The sequence below is a fragment of the Anomaloglossus baeobatrachus genome, chromosome 3 (assembly GCF_048569485.1).
Source record: "Anomaloglossus baeobatrachus isolate aAnoBae1 chromosome 3, aAnoBae1.hap1, whole genome shotgun sequence".
NCBI classification, from domain to species: Eukaryota; Metazoa; Chordata; class Amphibia; order Anura; family Aromobatidae; genus Anomaloglossus; species Anomaloglossus baeobatrachus.
In genome coordinates, this window is record NC_134355.1 from 566,708,446 (window position 1) to 566,732,678 (window position 24,233).

General features: G+C 46.1%; 1 protein-coding gene across 2 annotated transcripts in view; it reads right to left on the reverse strand.

The window, feature by feature from the left end:
* The window catches only part of LOC142296861 (glypican-5-like), a 435,368-nt gene that overhangs the window by 271,085 nt on the left and 140,050 nt on the right, over positions 1 to 24,233 (reverse strand). The window contains exons 4-5 of one of the 2 annotated variants that reach the window (XM_075340926.1): positions 4,694 to 4,821; positions 2,579 to 2,638 (exon numbers count right to left, since the gene is read on the reverse strand). In XM_075340926.1, the coding sequence (XP_075197041.1) occupies positions 2,579 to 2,638; positions 4,694 to 4,821 (188 nt within the window). The remainder of the gene's footprint in view (positions 1 to 2,578; positions 2,639 to 4,693; positions 4,822 to 24,233) is intronic. The other variant, XM_075340927.1, reaches the window with a different exon arrangement.

Genomic DNA, 24,233 nt, shown 5'->3' on the forward strand with positions numbered 1-24,233 from the left:
GGGGTTAATTACAAAAAATAGCTGTCAGGTAAGTAGTAATGTTGTTCCTCGTTCCTGTGGCATCACACATCACTATGTGTGACACCGCAGGAGCGACGAACATCTCCTTACCTCTGTCCCGCCGGCAATGCGGAAGGAAGGAGGTGTGCGGGATATTACGTCCCGCTCATCTCCGCCCCTCTGCTTCTATTGGCCGGCCGCTTAGTGACGCCGCCGTGACGTCGCTATGATGCCGAACGCACCTCCCCCTTGAAGGAGGGATTGTTCAGCGGTCACAGCGACGTCGCTGACAAGGTATGTGCGTGTGACGCTGCCATAGCGATAATGTTCGCTACGGCAGCGATCACCACATATCGCACGTACGACGGGGGCGGGTGCTATCGCGCACAACATCGCTAGCTATAGCTAGCGATGTTGTAGCGTGTAAAGCACCCTTAACTCTCTCTTTGACAATCTACAATCCGGCTTCTGTCCACATCATTCTACTGAAACTGCCCTGACTAAAATCACAAATGACAACCGACTGGATCACAGGGAAAAGTTACAACATGTATGTTCATTTTTAATGTTAAAAATCAATAAAATATATGTTACAAAAAAAATCACAAATGACTTACTGCCAAAGCTAGCAGTCACTTCTCTATACTCCTACTTCTAGACCTGTCCTCAGCCTTTGAGTCTGTTGACCACTCCCTCCTATTACAGATCCTCTCTTCTTTTGGTGTCAGAGATCTTGGCCTCTCTTGGATCTCTTCATACCTTACCAACCGCAATTTTAGTGTCTTTCACTCCCACACAACCTCTTCATTCTGTCCTCTCTCTGTTGGAGTCCCTCAAGGCTCCCTCCTGGGACCCTTACTTTTTTTCCATCTATACATTTGACCTGGGACAACTCATAAAGCCCCATGGCTTCCAGTACCACCTATATGCCGATGACACTCAGATCTACCTCTCTGGCCCAGATGTCACACCTCTGCTGTCCAGAATCCTAGAGTGTCTATCAGCCATATCCTCCTTCTTCTCCTCTTGCTTCCTAAAACTCAATGTGGCCAAAACTGAATAATCATATCCTCCATCTCACCTACACTCCCTAACTGATCTATCTATTACAATAAGCAACATCACGCTCTCCCCAAAGTCTTGGAGTGACCCTCGATTCTGCCTTGTCCTTCATACCACACATCCAATCTCTCACCACCTCCTGCTGTCTTCAACTCAAAAATATTTCCAGAATCTGTCCTTTCCTCAATCTACAAAAATGCTAGTGCATGCCCTCATAATCTCCCGCCTTGAATACTGCAACATCCTCCTCTGTGGCCTCCCTGCTAACCATCTCGCACCTCTCCAGTCCATCCTTAATTCTGCTGCCCGAATGATCCACCTCTCTCCTCAACACCAACCCACTTCTACTCTCTGCAAATCCCTCCATTGGCTCCCAATCCTCCACCGTAACCAATTCAAACTACTAACACTGACCTACAAAGCCGCCCATAATCTGTCTCCTCTGTATATCTCCGAATTAATCTCCCGCTACACTCCAACACATAACCTCTGGTCCTCCCAAGATCTCCTTCTCTCCTCTTCTCTCATTCGCTCCTCATGTAACCACCTCCAAGACTTCTCATGAGCATCCCCAGTCTCCTGGAATTTGCTGCCTCAACACGTCAGATTATCTGCTACACTTGCAAGCTTCAAACGGAACCTGAAAACTCATCTATTCAGAAATGCCTATAATCTCCAATGACCACACCGCCGGAGCTGTCGCCTCACCACCTTGCCGGAACTATCGTCCGACCAACACCCCACCTACTGTCTCCTCCTCAAAATCCTATAGAATGTAAGCCCGCAAGGGCAAGGTCCTCTTCTTTCTGTACTAGTTTGTCTATTGTACTTTGTATATGTATTCTGTATGTAACCCCCTTCTCATGTACAGCACCATGGAACTAATGGTGCTTTATAAATAAATATTAATAATAATAATAATAATGATAAATGTCAATACAGGTTGACAACCCATCTTGTTTGGAAGCAGGAACCCATTGAGGTGCGGTCTGTATCCTCCATCTCTCCAGCTGTTATGAGACTAAAACTTTCCGCCTGCCCGGACAGGCTACAGCTGCGTTTACCATGGCCGTATTCGATAACAGGGTGGGACCTGCAATGTGTTACTAGGGAAGTTCAAAGAACAATGCTTCCTTCACCAAGATGAATGAACTGCTGATCTACGGTATATAAATGTCACAAATTATTTTAGTATTGGCCCACTGGCAGACAGTCATACAGAATGACCACTGTAAGATCTGCGGTATAATTTGCATTACTGTAACCTGAAACTATTCATACTAATTCTCAGTCAGCTTTAGAGGAAAATATGTACCTGTCTACCAGAGATGAATGCATTTTACATGTTAATGTCACACAGCTGGATCAGCCGGGCCCTACACGAAGACAAGCAGCCGCCAAACATAATGTTATTGTCCAGCAGGAGGTTGAGGAGCACAAACATTCCAAGAGGAGCAGAGCCAAAGGAAGGTGGAAAGATGGAAAGCAAGCAGCCAACCCATGGGGAATATCTTACCGACAGATCCTTTTCAAACTGCGTGGCCTGTCGTTCTTCGGAGCTTTCAGAGGCAGCGAACTGCAGAGTTCAAGGTGGAAGAAAGAGCACCACCCGAGAGAAGGGAAGCAGTGTATCATGCAAAGAGCAGGAGAAACAAAGAAAAGGTTAATCAAATGAAAGTGTATCTTATCTCATTCTACATGCATTGGTACAAGCATTGGAGGTGGAAAAAAATGAGAGCTTGGAGACCATGCACAACAGAATCAGATGAGTAGGAAAATCATTCCTGAAAGATGATGTACAAGAGGAACATAAATAATCTTAAAAAGAACTTTCCCCTTGTTAAAAAAAAAAAAATCAGTTTAATACTTTGCAAATATCTCAAGCCCCCCTGATTTTAATGCTCTTTTCCATTTTGCAATACGTCCATCCATTGCAGAGATATTTATATTTGTTGATTGGGAGCACAAGATGTGAAATCTCTGCTTGTAGTGCAACTAGGCTTTTCTTGAGTCATTGCAGGAGGTGTACACTTTCACATCTCCCTCCTAATTGCTGCCAATCCCACCTCAGCACCTTCTGAGACTGCTACCCTGTTTTTCCAAAAATAAGCCCTCCCCAAAAATAAGCCCTAGCTTGATTTTAAAGGGATTTTTGGAGTAGGTTTTAAATATAAGCCCTACTCCAGAAAAAAGCCCTAGTTAGTGAGTGTCTCCGGCGCTAGGTTATGTCATGTGATGCTAGTTTATGTCACTAACATCACGGAGACATAATCTAATGCTGGAGACACTGGAATAGGCATAATTTAGCTCCCAAATCATCCTGCCACTTTCTCCCACCATGGCAGGGTAAAATCTGCTCACCCCTTCCTGAGTGTTGTCACCTGGTTCCCGCCTACTGACTGCTACTATGCTGTGATGTTTGCATAGTTGCCGCTCCTGAGTCCCACCTCCTGAGTCCTGCCTCCCTACTGCGCTATGATGTGGGCATGGCTGCTACAGGGTCTCACCTCCTGCCTCCCGAGTACCACCTCTTGGATTCCGGCCAGCCCTGCTTGTTCCCGCAGGAGCAGCCACGTGTGACATCACAACCACTGTTCCCGAGTCCCGTTCCAGACTCCCACCTTCTGACGCCCTCCCGGCCGCATAGAGAAGAGTGCCACTGCCACATAGTGTTTTGAGAGTGCCAGTAAGTGTTACCATAAGAGACACTGACACTGCACCAGCAATGCTGAATGTAAGTTAGGGTTAAGATTACTAACCCTAAAGCTGGCCATACACCTTCAAGCTGAAATTGGCCATACATAATCAAGCTGGAGCTGGCCATACACCTTCAAGCTGGAGCTGGCCATACACCTTCAAGCTGGAGCTGGCCATACACCTTCAAACTGAGGCTGGCCATACACCTTCAAGCTGGAGCTGGCCAGACACCTTCAAGCTGAAGCTTGGCCATACACCTTCAAGCTGGAGCTGACCAGACACCTTCAAGCTGAAGCTTGGCCATACACCTTCAAGCTGAAGCTTGGCCATACACCTTCAAGCTGAAGCTGGCCATACACCTTCAAGCTGAAGCTAGCCATACACCTTCAAGCTGAAGCTGGCCATACACCTTCAAACTGAGCCTTACCATACAACTTCAAACTGAAGCTGGACATACACCTTCAAGTTGAAGCTGACCATACACCTTCAAGGTAAATTGAAGCATAAATGTGATTGTTGCTCATGGAAAAAAATAAGACCTCCCCCAAAATAAGCCCTAGCCCTTTTTTTTGGAAACTAAAACAATATATAAGACCCTGTCTTATTTTTGGAAACACGTGGTAGATCAGTTGCCGAGCTGTGATTGGCAGCATCTCTGAGAAAGAGGTGAAAGTGCACACCCCTAAAGAAAACTGAAGAAATGTCCAAATGGACTACAAGCAAAAATTTCACATAGTGCGCTCCAAAAGCAACAAATGTGAATATCTTTGCATAGGAGCGACACAGCGTAAAATGGAAAAGAGCAACAGAATCAGGGGAACTCAAGAATTTTCCAACATAATATTTTACAAGCACGTGAAAGGACATATTTAAGATGCACTTCTAGAAGGACATGAGATACATTGACCTAGTTATATGAAGACCGTCACATTACCTTCTCAGATGTCCTAGAGAGTGGTGTTTTGTGACTGGTGGTATTTCTGCCACGTCTTCTTTTGTGTTTTTTTCCTCAGACAGTTCTTTGAGAGGACTTTCTTGTAGTTCACCACACACCTTTTCTACCTGTATAGGAACACAGAGGCTATAATGAAATACTGCAGGAGAAGGTGACCACTGTAGATTTGATCAACTAGACATGATCTACATTTAATGCTAAGTATTTCTCTAAATATGGAAACAAATCATATATTTGCATCATTTAGCGCATGTTTTCAGTTTTTAATCTGTCTCTTGCCAACTTGATAATTTCATACAGTGTTTATGTTTTTTTAATTCTCAATTATCTAACCTTTTCTTATTCAGATATAGCGTTCTGTATATTTCTTTTCACTAGAAGTTTAGCTGTCTCTGGCACCTTAAGACTGAAAGCATAATAGACTAAAGAGAATTTGTCCTTAGAAATTGACCTGTTGTATTATGTTCTTATGCTATATGTGTGTTTTATGCTAATAGTGTCTTCAGAAGGAAGAGAACTATTTTTCTGGAGCCACCTATTGAATTTAGTGACCCTAAAATTCAATGTCAACCTTTCAATGAGGCATGCGTCATGACTTAAGGCCGCTTTACACGCTGCGACATCGCTAGCGATGTCGTTAGCGATGCACTCGCCCCTGTTGTGCGTGCGTCACTGGCAAATTGCTGCCCGTGGTGAACAATATCGCTAGTACGCGTCACACGCACATACCTTCCTAATGTCGTTGCTGTGGCAGGCGAACAAACTCTTTGTTTAAAGGGGGAGGTTTGTGCGGTGTGCCGCCCCGTGCTCGGTGGCAGCCAAACCGCTCGGATCCGGCCCTTCGGTGGGTGGCTCGTGGGTCTCCGGACCCGGGGGTCAATGGTCACTCCGATTTAAAAGGGGTTGGCGGCTTGGGGGGACGTAGGTGTACGGCCAGAGCCGCGTTTGAGTTTGTGACGCCACCCACGGGTTGTGGTGAAGGTGGACACCACCGCTGCAGTTACGGGGCACCCGGGGGAGATGTTGCGCAGCAAGTTGTTAACCCCTCCGTGGGTAGGGATGGTGGCCCCGGGACCCGTTGGGGAGAGTTGGGCGGTGCTTGGAGATGGGCGGCCGGAAGGCACTGATGTACTCACGATTAGTAACACACACAAGTCTCTGGTAAACCAAGGTGATGGTGGTCGGTGCCCGCAGCCGGCTGCAGTCTGGTCCCCTACCCGGTTGGTGGTCTCTGCCTTTCTCCTGCACTGCTTGTGTGATGGTGGACTACCTGCACCTGCAACGTCAGGAGTCCGCTCCCCGGCTTGTGGTGGCCTAAGGAGCCCTTTGCCCGCAGACGCTGGCCCGTGGGATCTCTCTGGCGTGGCGGTGGCTTTCTATCCCCCTCGTTTGGCTGTTGTCTTCAGTCGGGACTTTTGGTGGGACAGAACCTATAGTCCTGGCCACAATCAGTTAATTAGCTAGCCCCCAGTAGCTTCTGGACCTAGCTTCAGGGTCTGAGTACCCCCTTTGTGCTCTGGTTTACGAGTCGGTTCCCCTGATCGGTACCGGCGGGCCACAATCCTGTCCCGGTCCACCACGGTTCCACCGAGCCGTCTTCCCGGCTCCTGCAGACTGAGGCCTCCATATGCCTCCTAGCCAAAGGTGCCCGGGCTCCAACCCTGGCACCTGTCAGTTAGTTGCAGACCTGACACACAGTCCTGCTTCCACTTTACTTCACCTCCACTACAGACTCCTCAGACTAAACTGACTACTTTCCCCCCCCAGGCCCTCTGAACTCCTTGGTGGGCGTGTCCAACCACCTAGCTCCGCCCCCTGGTGCGTCCATCAAGCACTGAGGGGGGTGACTAGGGTTTAAGTGCATGGCTGCTGTAACCTTGTTAGGGGACTGGTGTAATGCGGGGCCCTATCTGTGACTACCTGGCCCGGCCAGGGCGTCACAGCGACGTTACGCAGCGGGCCACCAATAGAAGCGGAGAGGTGGAGAGCAGCCGCATTAACGTCACTCCCACCTCGTTGCCGGAGGACGCAGGAACGCTGTTGTCCGTCGTTCCTGGGGTGTCATACGTAGCTATGTGTGCTGCCTCATGAACAACGAACAATCTGCGTCCAAAATGAGCAATGATATTTGGGAAAGGAACTACGTGTCAACAATCAACGTTTTTTGTCATTTTTCGGATCACTAGCAGTCGCTCGTAGGTGTTACACGCAACAACGTCGCTAACAACGCCAGATGTGCGTCACGAATTCCGCGACCCCAGCGATATCTCGCTAGCGATGTCGCATGTAAAGCGGCCTTTAGGGTAAGAAGTAGTGATGAACAAGCACTTAAATGTTCGAGTGCTCGGTACTTGAATCAAGCAAGTCGGACACTTGGAAACTTGGACGGACTCGATTTGAGTAACAAGTATAATAAAAGTCAATGGGAAACTTGAGCATTTTTCCGGAAGAACCCTACCATGAGGGCTGGGGGGGGGGGAAGAAAATTGCTGAAATGGATGGAAACAACACTCAAATGGATGGGAACAGCATGGGGGAGACGTCTGGACTCATCTCTGACTCCTAGATCGCTGCTGAAATTAATGGTGTCAGAGTGTTACCCCGTGTGCACACGTTGCCTTTTATCACTTTTTTATGCTTTTCTGAGTGCAGATTTGTCCCAAAACCTAAAGGGAATCTTGATGCCAGCAGTCAATGAGAATGCTGAAGTGTCATGCACACGACGCTTTTTTGAGACTTGCAGATTTGATGCAGAAAATAACCTGCAGCTTGCCAATTCTTTCAGTGGCTTTGCAGTGTATTTTCTGCCTTTGACTTCAATGAAGTCAGTCAAAATCGCTATAAAAGTAGAGGTGGAAAATGCGACAAAACCACAAGTTTTTGAGGCTACTTTTTCCTGTCAAGAGATGAAGAAATAGTACAGAAATTTCTGTAACCAAATACTTAATGTGCATATGCCTTACAGTCCTTCTATAGGTATACTGCTGCTGCAACCTAAAAACAAAAGTCCTTTTCATAGTATCATAGTATCATAGTTTTTAAGGTTGAAGGGAGACTCTAAGTCCATCTAGTTCAACCCGTAGCCTAACATGTTGATCCAGAGTAAGGCAAAAAACCCCAATGTGGCAAACAAGTTCCAATGGGGAAAAAATTTCCTTCCTGACTCCACATCCGGCAATCAGACTAGTTCCCTGGATCAATACCCTGTCATAAAATCTAATATACATAACTGGTAATATTACATTTTTCAAGAAAGGCATCCAGGCTCTGCTTAAATGTTAGTAGTGAATCACTCATTACAACACCATGCGGCAGAGAGTTCCATAGTCTCACTGCTCGTACAGTAAAGAATCCTCGTCTGTGATTATGATTTAACCTTCTTTCCTCAAGACGTAGCGGATGCCCCCGTGTTCCAGTCGCAGGCGTAAATAGATCTTTGGAAAGGTCTCTGTACTGTCCCCTCATATATTTATACATTGTGATTAGATCTCCCCTAAGCCTTCGTTTTTCCAGACTAAATAACCCCAAGTTTAATAACCTGTCTTCGTATTGCAGCCCCCCCATTCCTCTAATAATCTTGCTCGCTCTTCTTTGCACCCTCTCCAGTTCAGCTATGTCCTTCTTATATATCGGTGACCAGAATTGTACACAGTATTCTAAGTGCGGTCGTACTAGTGACTTGTACAGAGGTAGAACTATATTTTTTTCATGAACACTTATACCTCTTTTAATACATCCCATTATTTTATTAGCCCTGGCAGCAGCTGCCTGACACTGTCCACTAAAGTGAAGTTTACCATCCACCCATACACACAAGTCTTTTTCTGTGTCTGTTTTACCCAGTGTTCTACAATTAAGTACATAATCATAAATGTTATTTCCTCTACCCAAGTGCATGACCTTACATTTATCTACATTAAACTTCAATTGCCACTTCTCAGCCCAATCCTCCAATTTACATAAATCTCCCTGTAATATAAAATTATCCTCCTCTGTATTGATTACCCTGCAGAGTTTAGTATCATCTGCAAATATTGAAATTCTACTCCGCATGCCCCCAACAAGGTCATTTATAAATATGTTGAAAAGAAGCGGGCCCAATACTGACCCCTGTGGTACCCCACTATGAACTGAGACCCAGTCCGAGTACGTACCATTAATAACCACCCTTTGTTTCCTATCACTGAGCCAGTTTTTAACCCAGTTACACATATTTTCCCCTATCCCCATTATTCTCATTTTATGTACCAACCTTTTGTGTGGCACCGTATCAAAAGCTTTTGAAAAGTCCATATACACAACATCCACTGCATTTCCCTGGTCCAGGCTTGAACTTACCTCTTCATAGAAGCTGATCAAATTAGTTTGACAGGATCGATCCCTCATAAACCCATGTTGATACTCTGTCATAAGGTTATTTTTCTTGAGATACTCCAGTATAGCATCTCTCAAGAAACCCTCAAGGATTTTACCAACCGTAGAGGTTAAACTTACCGGCCTATAATTTCCCGGCTCAGTTTTTGTCCCCTTTTTGAATATTGGCACCACATTTGCTATGCGCCAGTCCTGCGGTACCGACCCTGTTATTAAGGAATCTGAGAAGATTAAAAATAATGGTCTATCTATCACAGAACTCAATTCCTGTAGTACTCTGGGGTGTATGCCATCCGGGCCCGGAGATTTGTCAACCTTAGTGATTTCGAGGCGGCGGCGTACTTCCTGCTGGGTTAAGCAGGTAATATTCAAGGGTGAATTTATGGCATCACTGGTCATGTCATCTGCCATGGCATTTTCTTGTATAAAAACCGTAGAAAAAAAGTCATTCAGCAGGTTGGCTTTACCCTCATCCCCTTCCACCATTTCACCAAGACTATTTTTAAGGGGGCCAACACTATCGCTTTTCAGTTTTTTACTGTTTATGTAGTTAAAGAATATTTTAGGATTATTTTTACTTTCTCTCGCAATGAGTCTCTCTGTCTCAAACTTAGCTAACTTAATTTGCTTTTTACATATTTTATTTAATTTTCTATAATTATATAATGCCTCATCACTACCTACCCTCTTTAATTCTTTTAAGGCTTTTTGTTTTTCTTTTATTGCTTCCCTTACAGCTCTATTTAGCCATAGGGGTTTCCTCCTATTTCTAGCATGTTTGTTCCCATAGGGTATATTTTCTGCACAAGCCCTATTCAGGATGCTCATAAAAGTCTCCCATTTGCTTTGTGTACTTTTATTACTTAGTACATCATCCCAGTTTATTGCACTAAGATCATCTCTCAACCGTTTAAAATTTGCTTTCCTGAAGTTTAGTGTCCTTGTAGCCCCTCTACTATACATCTTACTAAAGAATACATGAAAACTTATTATTTTGTGATCACTATTCCCCAAGTAACCCCCAACTTGTATATTTGATATGCGGTCTGGCCTATTGGTTAGTACAAGGTCTAGTAGTGCTCCCCCTCTTGTGGGGTCCTGTACCATTTGTGAAAGGTAATTATCTTTCATTGTTATCAAAAATCTATTTCCTTTGCTGGAACTGCAAGTTTCTGTTCCCCAATTTATATCAGGATAGTTAAAGTCCCCCATAATAATTACCTCTCCGAGACTCGCTGCTTTATCAATTTGCTTTATGAGGAGATTCTCTACCTCTTCCATAATATTCGGCGTCTTATAACACACCCCTATCAGTATTTTATTATTCACTCTCCCCCCCCTTATCTCCACCCATAGGGACTCTACATTCTCAGTACCCTCACATATGTTGTCACGCAGGATGGGTTTTAAGGATGATTTTACATATAGACACACACCTCCCCCTCGCTTATTTGTACGGTCATTCCTGAATAGGCTATAACCCTGTAAATTAACAGCCCAGTCATAGCTCTCATCCAGCCATGTCTCTGATATCCCCACTATATCATAATTTTCTTCCAACAATATTAATTCTAATTCCTCCACCTTATTTTCAGGGCTACAGATTTTATTTTCCCTGTTAATACCGGAAAGTTTGCAGGCATACCGTATATTTCGTTTTATAAGACGCATCGGATTATAAGACGCACCCAAAATTCAGAGCAAAAAAAGGGAGTACGTCTTGTAATCCGGTGCTGTCTTACCAGAGGGGGCAGTAGTGTTGGTGCAGGAGTCACAGGAGGCGGGGCGGTGAGTGTCCCAGAAACTGTAGGCTGTGCTGGGGCCCCGGCGGAAGCTGGCGCCATGGCGGAGGCTGGGCACCCTGGCGTACGTTGGAGCCATGGCAGAAGCTCGGGCCGCATTGAAGGCTTGGGCAGCTTCTGCAGCAGCAGCTGTGCGCGCTGAGGGCTTCAAAGAAATGGCACCCGAAGTCAGCGCAGATTGAGCTCTAGACTCAATGGCAAGCCGAGGTCTCATCTGAGCAAGCACCAACTCCAGGTGCCATTTTCCTGAAGTCCGCTGGAGGGAGATCAATGGGCTGGAAGCAGCACCTGCACAGATGAGAGCTTGAGCCGAGAGCTCCATCTGTGCAGCGCTGACTCCAGGCGGCATTATTTGAAGTCAGAGCTAGATCCGCAGCACCAGTCTAGCCGCTACAGACCCCGCGCAGACACCACATAGCCTCTGCAACCGCCGGAGACCCCACGTAGACACCGCACAGTCACCACAGCAGCAGCCACTGGACACCCCGCACAGTGGCTGCAGACACAGCACAGCCGTTAAAGCCCTTGCATAGCCGCCTCAGCATTCCCCTGGCCACTTGCGACCCCTCTCCACCACCCCGGTAAGCTACATTCGGATTATAAGACGCACCCCTCACTTTCCTCCCAAATGTTTGGGAGGAAAAGTGCGTCTTATAATCCGAAAAATACGGTATATTATATACCTAATTTAAAATGTGCAAGACATGCGGTAAAGGACGGAAAAGTGGACGTGTTGCTGATGGTACATGTAGAGACCGAGGGCCAGGTGACACTGTGCCTGCTGTGGGAGCACAACAATCATGCTCATCCATGAGACCTAGCTTCCCTTTGCAGGGAAGCGTGGGACACCACTCTTGAAGCCAGAACAGTGCAAACAGGTAGTCTATTGGATGACAGATAATGCTTCCAGTATGTTTACCAGCACCACCCTGTCTTCCACACAGTCCAGTCTCATTACTCAAGAGTTTGGACCACATAATCCTCATCCTGATTCTCCTTACTCCCACAATGGCGAGTCCCAGGTGACAAGTGATCCCGCACTGGGATACTCTAAGGAACTCATTACATATCCATTTATTGATTCTGGCCTATTGTCCTACACGTTTCAAGATGGACATGAGGAAATCGCGTGTAGTGATGCCCTAATATTTGGGCAGCCACAGTCAGAAGAAGACGAAGGTGAAAAATGGCAATTAGTGTCTTGAGGTAGATGATGATGAGAGGCACAGATGTCTAAAAGTGATGTTAAGTCAACAATTCAGGAGAACCAGAGTGTGGAAGTGGAAGACGAGGTGGTGGACGATGAAGTCACTGACCCAACCTGGTAAGGTGCCATTCACAGTGAGAACAGCAGTGGACAGGAGGAGGAGGGATCCGCAGCACCACTACAGTCAGGAAGAGGCACTGGGGTGGCCAGAAGGAGAAGGCGGGCAACCATAGCACCCACATGTCGCAAATTTCGAGGCCAAGGGTAAGGTGTTCTACAGTCTGGTGGTTATGGAAAGTGTGTACAATAAAAGAAACGTCATTTGCAACCTGTGCAGTACCAAGATGAGCAGGGGCCACTACCAGACTGACCACCACCAGCATGCTTAGGCACAGTTCATCATAGCACCCGACAAGGTGGGCCAAACTCCTGAGTTCACAATCAGTCTGCGGGTGACCACCACTGCCTCTTCCCCTTTACTATGTGCTTGCCAAACCCCTGTCCAGAACACAGGTGTGGATGCCTGTTGCCCTGCACCTGTCGTTGCACATTCGCAACTGTGACGCCCCTGGACCATCAGGTCGTCACAGGGTATTGCACAATCTGCCCTCCCGTGCAATATCCACCTCCTTCTTGGTTATGGATCCCCAACTACATGGTGTTGCCTACATCAGCTAATCAAATCCTAGGTACACTCTGCAACCACCCACCAGACACACCAGTGGACGGCCTGAGTGGAATAGGGTCGCCCACTTGGGGGGTTGGTTAGGGGAGGTCAGGAGTGTCACGAGTAGAGAGAGTGTTGTGTTGGAAGTGAAGGAGAGAGGAGGTCAGGAGCAGGGCTCCTAGGAAGCTATCTAGGTGGCAGACGGTGGTCTGGGACTAGAGGAGCTAGGGGATTGTGGCAAGGGGCACGGAACTGTCCAGGAGGACAGCCGTCGGCCTTGCACCATCACCGAGCTGGGACCAAGGCATGACTGGGTACGTCGACCCTAGGTCAGGGAGTAGCTTCAGGCAACCTGGCAATTTACGCGACGAGAACGGAGCCTTCAAGATCCGCTCTCCACTCACTCCAAAATCGGGGTACTAGTGCAATGAGGGGGATAAGACTTTCCACTAAAACGGTCCAGAAAATCCCAAGCGTGAACCCTGAGAGCAAACTCCCACACTTACCCATAGTGGGGAGCGGGACCCGGCTAGTTCCATACTACCGGGACCAAGAGAGAAGTAAACTTAGTGCCAGGAGGCATGTCACGGATCACCAGGCAGCACCATTGGGACGGGACCCGAACTAGCTCCCCTCAGCGGCAGCGGTATCCAGAACTTTGGTTTATCCAGTTGTCAGTGTCAGCTTAATGGACTGAGTGAGTACGCAAGTGACCCCCCCCTTCGCACCCAACGGCACTCCCCCCTGACCATCACCGAGTCCTGGGGCATCCCCCTACCCGTGGAGGGTCCTAACTGCAGCGGTGGTACTCCAAACTACCACATACCACGGGTGGCATCACAAACTCTAACACAATCCCCTGTAAAGACCCCCTTCATTTGAGTGGCCGCATGACTCCCGGGTCCGGAGACCCCTTGAGCCACCACAGATCCATATCCGAGCAGCCCGGCTGCTGGCACGGGGGCGTCACACAACCACAACCAGCAACCACATCCGATTATTTGTCCCAGGGCAGCGATAAGCTGTCCCTGCCTCAAGCCTTGGAACACAAATGCATACCTCCCAATTTGTGAAGAACTGAAAGAGGGACATATTACCACTCCCCAAAAATAATCTTTTTGCTGTGTTGTGTGAGTTGTTATGATTACAAGGACACCAAATATGTCCAAGTTACTTACTGATTTGTGATATTTTTATGTCACTAGAAAAAGCTAATTTACCGTAAGGTAGTAAATTCAAAATATGTGCCCAGAAGCTACCTTAATACATATATTTATAACACATCTTTTTTAGATTCATTAAAAAAAATCCCGCACTGTGAAAACCATAAACACACTAACAAAATTAAAAGACCATGGGATGCCACAATAATACAAAATTCAAAAAATTACCAGGGGAAAGTTCACCTAGTAATTAATCAAGGTATATTAGATAGCCCTGAACGACTCTCTCCACTACCTAACAATGGAGATTTGACTCACGTCACTCACACCCTAAAGGTGAATTGGTGCCCCCATTCCTCGGCGGCTATCCCTTTAAAGCTGTCCCTGAGCTCACTCCCTCAGGGATAAGCATTATATATGCAGGGATAAACATTAGAAACAGAGTAGCCCTAAATATAAATTAGATAATGGGTACAGATATATTTAGCAACAGCTTGCATGAAAAATAGCATGCAAAAAGCAATAAGGAATAGTAAATAAATAGCTCTGTCCCTGTATTCCAAATCCTACATACTGTTTTCTGAGGTTTGCACACTAAAAGATGTGTCATGATGGTGACCCCGCTACATATTTGCTTACCTTGTGATTCCTAGAAAGCCCTAATATAAATAAGAGGATAGGATTATTAAATAGCAATAGGAAAAATGGGCTACGGTACTTAGTTTGTGTATGCCCCCAGGGATGTCTATGCCCCCCAGTCTCCCCAGTGATGTCTATGGAGCCAGTGATTTCTATGCTCCTAATGATGTCTATACCCCCAGTCTCCTCAGTGATGTCTATGATCCTCAGTCTCCCCAGTGATGTCTACGCCCCCAGTTATTTCTATGCCTTTAATGATGTCTATACCCCAGTCTCTCCAGTGCTGTCTATGCCCCCAGTCTCCCCAGTGATGTCTATGCCCCCTAGTGATGTCCTATTCCTATGCTTTTAATGATGTCTATACCCCCAGGCTCTTCAGTGTTGTCTATGCACTCTAGTCTCCCCAGTGATGTCTACGCCCCCAGTGATTTTTATGCCTCTAATGATGTCTATACCCCCAGTCTCACCAGTGATGTATATGCCCCAGGTCTCCCCAGTGATGTCTATGCCCCCAGTGATGCTTATGTCCCCATTGATATCTATGCCCCCAGTGATGTCTATGCCCCCTAGTGATGTCTGTGCCCCCAGTGATATCTGTGCCTCCCAGTCTCACCAGTGATGTCTATGTCCCCCAGTGATGTCTATGCGCCCAAGTGATGTTTATGCTCCCACTGATGCCTATGCTCCCCACACTCTGTGTGACTGCAGACTTGTGAATCCTACTAGCGCAGGCACTGAGAGGATTCATATGTGCCTGTGTTCTTGTGCGTGGGGCCAAACAGTAGCTTTGCTAGCCACAGAGCATATTTAAAGATGCTTTAAAGAGTTATTTTAGGGCAGGAGTGGGAAAAAAAACAACAGAATTCATAGGTATAGGAATTAGAATTTCTTAGTCTATAATTCTAAAGAAGATATTAGATATATTCCTATTTTTCTGTCGCTACAATTCTGTGATAATTCTGAGACCGTTTTCAAATCTATTATAACCACCAGTTGGGATTCATAATGATGTAGCACGTTGTTATAAAAGTACTTAGATTTTATTTTATTGGACATTTAAGTAGAGAACACTTTTGGATTTTAATGTAAAAGCTTTGATAAAATTACCAGACTGAGAAGCACATCTTTAATCTATTTACAACTGTCCTGGAGACATGTAGGGTTTTGAAAATGCAGCACAGCGGGCATGTAAAAGAACAAAGGCTGAGGCTATGTTCACATTATGTCACTATCGACGGGACAAATAGCACTACACTCAGTGTTATTTTTCCTGGCAAAATGACCTTGGACAAATCAGAAGAACATGATTCCGGAATGTCTGAACTGGCCTTACCTTGCCAGTCCGACCACCAATCACACCCCATTTCCCGAGTCCTTACCTAAAAGTAAACACAAAGACTGCATGAGAATTGGATATAAAAGGCCACAGCAGCACGGTTTATTAAATAATAAACAATAATTTGTCGCCCAGGAAAAGGGGTACTCGGTCCCGGGCGGTTGTAAACCAGAATGTCACTCTGGTGGCCGTTGCCCGGTCCCGTGCCCTGGGGACGCTTAATAAAAGGGGAGTATTTACAGGGGATAATAGAGTTAATGTTCGTGATGCTACCTGCGGGTTGCGGTTAAGAATGGAGAACCGCCGCTGCTCAACATGGGTACTCCCAGGGATGGTGGTAGTGGTAGCTATGGTGGTAGGCCCTCCGCAGGTAGGGCTGTGCCTGGGAGATGTATGATGTATAATCGTTACGTCACCACTGAAGTCCGCTCCATCGACTTCTACTCCGATCGCCAGGCGACGCCTTGTTCCTGCCGTGGATAGTGCTGGTGGTGGGAGAGGAGTCGATACCAGCGGCACCGTTGGGCGCAGGCTCTGCTCATCCACTTGTCTGGGTTTCCTGGGATCTTCAGTGCCACTGGCTGACTGTAGGTGGCAGGTGTCTCCCAGCTGAAGTACCATCATTCAACTACAGCCTATGGGAAGACACCACACCCATTTTAATGCCCCTCCTGTCTGCTGACCTCTGCCAGAGATAGTTCTGAAAATTGTGTCTCCTTTCTGTGATTTTGTGTGCTGATTACCGCTTATTTCCTGACTACCCTCCTGCCTGCTGTTTTTGTACCTCGCTGCCCGATCCAGTTTTGACCTCTGCTTGTTTCTGATTACGTCCTTGCCTGCCGATTCTGTCCCTGTTCCACAATTCCTGGTTTGACCTTGCCTGACGACTACTCTCTCAGACTGCAGCCTTCCACAGGTAGTGATCTCCAGGGCTCTGTGTAATTCCAAATCCCTGTATAGGGGCTAAAGGGTATCATGGTTCTGGGAGTCCTGCTTGGTGAGTCGCTTCCCTCTAACCTGTCCATTACAGCCCGTCTGAGTCTGTGGATCCTGGCAGGCATTACAATAATTATGAAGACCACACCAGGTTAACTTTAACAGTCTCTACTCACATGGACCCTCGGCTTGCTGGTTCCGGTCCCAGGAGTATCAGTGCCAATGTAGTGACTCCGGTTGCTCTATCCCCGACACTCTCTGTTGATTGAATCCCTGTAGCGTGGAGCGTTTGAGAACCCTGACTGTCCCTTTTGGGTACAGTCTCCTTTTCCGTACGGCGGGCAGTGCGGACCCTGCGGGGAGGTAAGTGTCCGAACCCCGATCCTAGTTTACTACTGATGCCCCCAGATTATTTGGTTCGATGAAGTCTGTGAAGGTATCCTCACCATGCAGGTATTTGCCAAACAGTCTCTAAAACTTGCGCATGACCTAGGGCCCTCTGCCCCGTGCGTGCTCCGGTCCAGTGGTATCTTGGTACCCATCCTGGTGACCTCTCTCCTGTGCTCCCGGGGTCACCGTTACATGGACCCAGCTCAGGCAGGTCCGCACACCTTTCCTGTGTGCTTCACTGTCCTCTGACTACCACTGACTGACTGACCCCTCCCATCAGGCTGGCTATACCCAGGGACTCCTTCCCATGGCGACTATCCCCTTACATGGTTAACCCTTTATGCCCAGTGTGGAGAGGAGAACTAGGATTTAGGTGTTGAGTTAGTGGAATCGGCACTGGTACTCCAGGTCACAGGGGGTAGGTCCTGCATCCCCAAGAGGATGCAGTTTCCTGTAGTGCACTGAGGGTCTCAGGGGCGCTACAATAACATCAAACAATAAATAATATTTGAATAACATTTAACACCTGTAACTATGAATAGAAAACCAGAAAAGGGGGGGGGGGTAAATGAAGGTTACCAACAAACCGCTTAATCACAACATCAGCTCCACCACCTACCCTCAGCCAGACCACAGCGGCTTGAGGGCACCTAGCCGAATGTTGCCCAACCAATGTTCCGCTGAGAGCGCAACCCAGCAAGGACCCATGTTGACTAAGAATTGGCACCTTCAGAGATAACCTGCTCCTACACTGGGTTCACCCCCTCGCTCTTTTGTGCAAACTCCACCTTCAAATACCCCCCTCCTTTCGCCTGCTGCTGTGACAGAGATTGTTCCCCTACTTCTCTCCGCGTTGGCTGACCAAACTGTACAGGACGGGTGGGAGTGACGATTCTGGCCGTCTTCCAGGTAGGAATGACCCCAACCCCCCAGGGCCTTGACCTATATACTGCCCTACAAACACCACTCCCTAAGCAATCACGAGGCCCCAAATCCCAACTGTCCCTACAGCTCTACCCTACACTTTTCCCGCACAAAAGATGCAACTTAAATTAACTTCATAAACTGACTTTAAGGTCTAGCATCCCTCCTCAGTCATGCTGTCCTCTATTGAGCAGGGTGGCAGTATCGGCTGTCCTAATATCATAAGTTTAGGTAGCATCTACACTGCACTATTATTGTTCCTAGGATGCCAATCCTCCCAAAAATGAGCAAGACATTAGTTTGTCAGGTGAAATAGTTCTTCTGCTTTGGTTGGCCCAACACATCGTCCTATGTAAGTAGGATCTGTACTGCTGAAAAAAATGGCAGCATATGCACACTGACGTATAACACATCAATCAGTGTGCATCACTACAGTATCTATCAGCCTATATAATTGAGCTATTAAAGGATTTAGTAAACAACTTCTGCGTTGGGGTCTGTGGGACTTTTTTTGGTGGAAGCTGGTATGCTTTAATTACCACCATTAAGCGCTAATCCAGATTTACTCCTTTCCTTATACCCTGTTTGTTTGTGTACTCCCCACTATTTTAATATACAGTACAGACCAAACGTTTGGACACACCTTCTCATTCAAAGAGTTTTCTTTATTTTCATGACTCTGAAAATTGTAGATTCACATTGAAGGCATCAAAACTATGAATTAACACATGTGGAATGAAATACTTAACAAAAAAGTGTGAAACAACTGAAAATATGTCTTATATTCTAGGTTCTTCAAAGTAGCCACCTTTTGCTTTGATTACTGCTTTGCACACTCTTGGCATTCTTTTGATGAGCTTCAAGAGGTAGTCACTGGAAATGGTCTTCCAACAATCTTGGAGTTCCCAGAGACGCTTAGCACTTGTTGGCCCTTTTGCCTTCACTGTGAGGTCCAGGCCAGTTCACCCCAAACCATCTCGATTGGGTTCAGGTCTGGTGACTGTGGAGGCTAGGTCATCTGGCGTAGCACCCCATCACTCTCCTTCTTAGTCAAATAGCCCTTACACAGCCTGGAGGAGGGTTTGGGGTCATTGTCCTGTTGAAAAACAAATGATGGTCCAACTAAATGCAAACCGGATGGAACAGCATGCCGCTGCAAGATGCTGTGGTAGCCATGCTGGTTCAGTATGCCTTCAATTTTGAATAAATCCCCAACAGTGTCATTAGCAAAGCACCCCCACACCATCATACCTCCTCCTCCATGCTTCACGGTGGGAACCAGGCATGTAGAGTCCATCCGTTCACCTTTTCTGCGTCGCACAAAGACACAGTAGTTGGATCCAAAGATCTCAAATTTGGACTCATCAGTCCAAAGCACAAATTTCCACTGGTCTAATGTCCATTCCTTGTGTTCTTTAGCCAAAACAATTCTCTTCTGCTTGTTGCCTGTCCTTAGCACTGCAGTGGTTTCCCAGCAGCTATTTTACCATGAAGGCCTGCTGCACAAAGTCTCCTTTTAACAGTTGTTCTAGAGATGTGTCTGCTGCTAGAACTCTGTGTGGCATTGACCTGGTCTCTAATCTGAGCAGATGTTAACCTGCGAATTCTAAGGCTGGTGACTCGGATAAACGTATCCTCCGCAGCAGAGGTGACTCTTGGTCTTCCTTTCCTGGGGCGGTCCTCATGTGAGCCAGTTTCTTTGTAGCGTTTGATGGTTTTTACCACTCACTGCACTTGGGGACACTTTAAAAGTTTTCCCAATTTTTCGGACTAACTGACCTTTTTTTAAAGTAATGATGGCCACTCATTTTTCTTTACTCAGCTGCTTTTTTCTTGCCATAATACAAATTCTAACAGTCTATTCAGTAGGACTATCAGCTGTGTACCCAGCAGACTTCTGCACAACACAACTGATGGTCCCAACCCCATTTATAAGGCAAGAAATCCCACTTATTAAACCTGACAGGGCACACCTGTGAAGTGAAAACCATTTCCAGTGACTACCTCTTGAAGCTCATCAAGAAAATGTCAAGAGTGTGCAAAGCAGTAATCAAAGCAAAAGGTGGCCACTTTGAAGAACCTAGAATATAAGACATATTTTCAGTTGTTTCACACTTTTTTTGTTAAGTATTTCATTCCACATGTGTTAATTCATAGCTTTGATGCCTTCAATGTGAATCTACAATTTTCAGAGTCATGAAAATAAAGAAAACTCTTTGAATGAGAAGGTGTGTCCAAAACCTTGGGCTGTACTGAATATATATATATATATATATATATATATATATATATACATATATATTATGTATATATATATATATATATATATATATATATATATATATATTAAATAACACATGTAATAAACAAAATTCAAGATTAGACTTTGCCCCAAAAAATCTATATAAGAGCCAGCCCGGTTCAACCTGCACCAGAGTGATGGGAAGAAGAAAGTATGGAGGAGGCTTTGAACTGCTCATAATCCAAAGCACAGCACACCTCTGTAATACATGGAGGAGGCAGTGTGATGGTCAGGCATGCATGGCTTTCAATAGCACTGGGTCACTTGTATTTATTTATGATGTCACTGAAGACAGAAGGCTGTACAAGGTATACTCTGTTCAGATTCAATCAAATGCTAGTCACAGCAATGATAAGCCACTGATGCAAAGACAAATATTGCAGGTTAACAACAACAAACTTTGTGATAAGAGACACATTGCTGAATTCTTTATGTTAACCCTTACCACATGCTATTGTCAGATTACATAACAAAAAACGAAGTCAGCTGCAGTAAAGGCCTGAAATAGCATCATAAAGGAGGAAACCCAGCGCTTGGTGACGTCCATGGCTTCCAGACTTCAAGCAGTCATTGCCTGCAAAACAATCTCCTCAAAGTATTAAAAATGATCATTTTATTTATGGTAAAGTTACTTTGTCCAATTACTTTTGGGCCCTGAATTGAGGAGACTCTGTAGAAAAACTGGTTGCAAGCAGGATATTTATATACAACCACTTTAATTAAATATGAAAGTCTATGCTTCAATTGCATCTCAGTTATTTCATTTAAAATAAAAAATAGCGTCATACAGAGCCCAAATCACAAAGATTTAGTCACTGTCCTGATATTTCTGGACCTAACTGCATGACCTGACGAATGCTTTAAGTGAATATATATATATATATATATATATATATATATATATATATATATATATATATATATATATAGAATGCAGTGAAGTAAAGCATATTCCTATAGAATTATCTGACTTTAAGGCTATGTGCCCACGCTGCGGAAAATGTGCGGATTTTGCCGCAGATTTCTCGCTTAAAAGCCGCGGATTTTCCAGAAATCTGCAGCACAGCTACTCCCCAGCCATTTCTATGGCATTTGGGAAATGGTAAGATTTTCTGTCTCTGACATAACAGCACAACTTAAAGAGAGTTTGTCAGCCCAAACTGACAATATAAACTAAGCATGGGGCCTTGTAGGGGAAATAGCCACTATTAAAATCGCACCCTTATGGTGCGTGCCCACAATCATTAATAGCATTGTTTTGGACACAGCTTGTTTTCCCTGCATCCAAAATGCTGTGTTGTACAGTACAAGCACAGTGGATGGGATTTATAGATATCTCAGGCCCACTGTGCCACTTTTGGACACTCCGTAAACTGACCTGTGGTGCGACTTTCTGAGCTGCAGCATGTCAAGTTATGTTTGCGGAGATACGAGTGTTCTTGGTGGAAGAACACAGCAAATATCTGCTGCACTCAGAACCCTGATTGTGGGAACTGACATCTGCATTCTGCTGTGGAGAACAATTGCATCTCCGTAAGAGAAGACATACTGTACCTAGAACGCAGTGTCTTCAGATCGTGGGCATGCACCCTTTGGGTGGCTTTGCACACTACGACATCGCAGGTGCGATGTCGGTGGGGTCAAATTGAAAGTGACGCACATCCGGCATCGCATGCGACATCGTAGTGTGTAAAGTCAAGATGATACGATTTACGAGCGCAAAATCGTCGTAATCGTATCATCGCTGCAGCGTCGGCATAATCCATAATTACGCTGACGCGACGGTCCGATGTGGTTCCTCGTTCCTGCGGCAGCACACATCGCTGTGTGTGAAGCCGCAGGAGCGAGGAACATCTCCTACCGGCGTCACCGTGGCTTCCGTAGGATATGCGGAAGGAAGGAGGTGGGCGGGATGTTTACATCCTGCTCATCTCCGCCCCTCCGCCGCTATTGGTCGCCTGCCGTGTGACGTCGCTATGACGCCGCACGACCCGCCCCCTTAGGAAGGAGGCGGGGCGACGGCCAGAGTGACGGTCGCAGGGCGGGTGAGTGCGTGTGAAGCTGGCGTAGCGATAATTTTCGCTACACCAGCTATCACACGATATCGTACCTGCGACGGGGGCGGGGACTATCGCGTGCGACATCGCAGCATCGGCTTGCGATGTCGCAACGTGCAAAGCCCGCCTTTGTGGTCTAATCGCTGACTCTATTCTGCAAACTGAAGTTCAATCAACCATGCTAAATAGGATGCTCGGCGCACCCTTGGCCAGGCAGCTCAGTGCACCATTCCGCCCAATGCTTTGGCATGTCCTACCTCCTTCACTGGTGATTGACAAAGCTTACTTGTCACGGTATGCAGAGAAAGCTCAGGCAAAGCCAATGCTGTCTTTCATCAGCATTGGGTGGTGGGACATGGAAACCAGGGGGCAGAACAGTGCACTGAGCACTCTTACCAAGTGGGCACTGAGTCGCCTAATTAGCAAATGTTATTCCACTTCAGCAATTAGTACAGTAAAGGTGTGAATTTTATAGGTGCTATATTCCCTACAAAGCTATGAGATTACAGTATACTATCAGTTCGGACTGACAAACTCCCTTTAAAGTTTCTTTTTTTGGAATGAATATTGCACATATTACCACAGTCTTATGGTTTTCTTTTTCAGAATTGTAAGAACCACGGTCATGAGTCCCCAAAGTGACATCAAAGTAGCACCTGCAAAAACCTCAGAAACCAGATCCCGTGCTGCAATGTAAGGAAACAAAACGTTCCCTAAAATCAGCCTATAAAATTCCACTAGTTACGGTATATCATCAACATAAAATGTAAGTAAAGCATCACCTCAAGTTATTGAGGACTCCTCCTGTTACAGCGGTTTCTCAGAAACAAGACTGAAAATGACAGAGTGAAGCTTGGAATACTACAAATGTAAAACACGAGGACTAACCCTAATAGAGAAATGAGAGGAGCTCCTGGCCCAAAGTAAAATCTCGAATGTCTCCACAATTTATTATAATACGTATGTCTTCATAAGAGGTAGGGAAGCCATTGGGCCCCTTCTTACACCAAGGCTGGGTGTGGGAGACACATCATGCACCCCTGTCTTCTGAATACTATTCTAGAAATGCTGCATTATTTATAGGACTTAACAAGTATATATATATTATGCTAAGGATGGGGGTAACAGTCCAAACACTGGGGGGGAGAAATTATTCTGATAGGGCGTTTGTAACTCTTAGAGCTCGTCACACACTGCGTTTTTGCCGTGGTTTTTTCCATGCATTTTTGCCCCAAGAATAACACCATTTTACAGTACTGGCAAAGTGAATGATGTTTCTGAAGTCTCATATTCTCATAACTCAGCTTAATGGAGTTCAGAAAAAGACAGATAATGGGTATATGCACATTGTATATGAGTTTTCTGAGATAAAGCTGCTTCAGTAAAATGCCGTTGCGGTGGTCGTTCTTCTGAGGTATTCTTGACATCAGCCCTGCCTCTGATGTCTCTTAAGGCCGCTTTACACGCTGCGATATCGCTAGCGTGCGTACCCGCCCCATCGGTTGTGCGACACGGGTAAATCGCTGCCAGTGGTGCACAACATCGCTCAGACCAGTCACACTACTTACCTGCCTAGCGACGTCTCTGTGACCAGCAAACCGCCTCCTTTCTAAGGGGGCGGTTCGTTCGGCGTCACAGCGACGTCACTAAGCGGGTGCCCAAAGGAGTGGAGGGGCGGAGATGAGCGGGACGAACATCCCGCCCACCTCCTTCCTTCCGCAT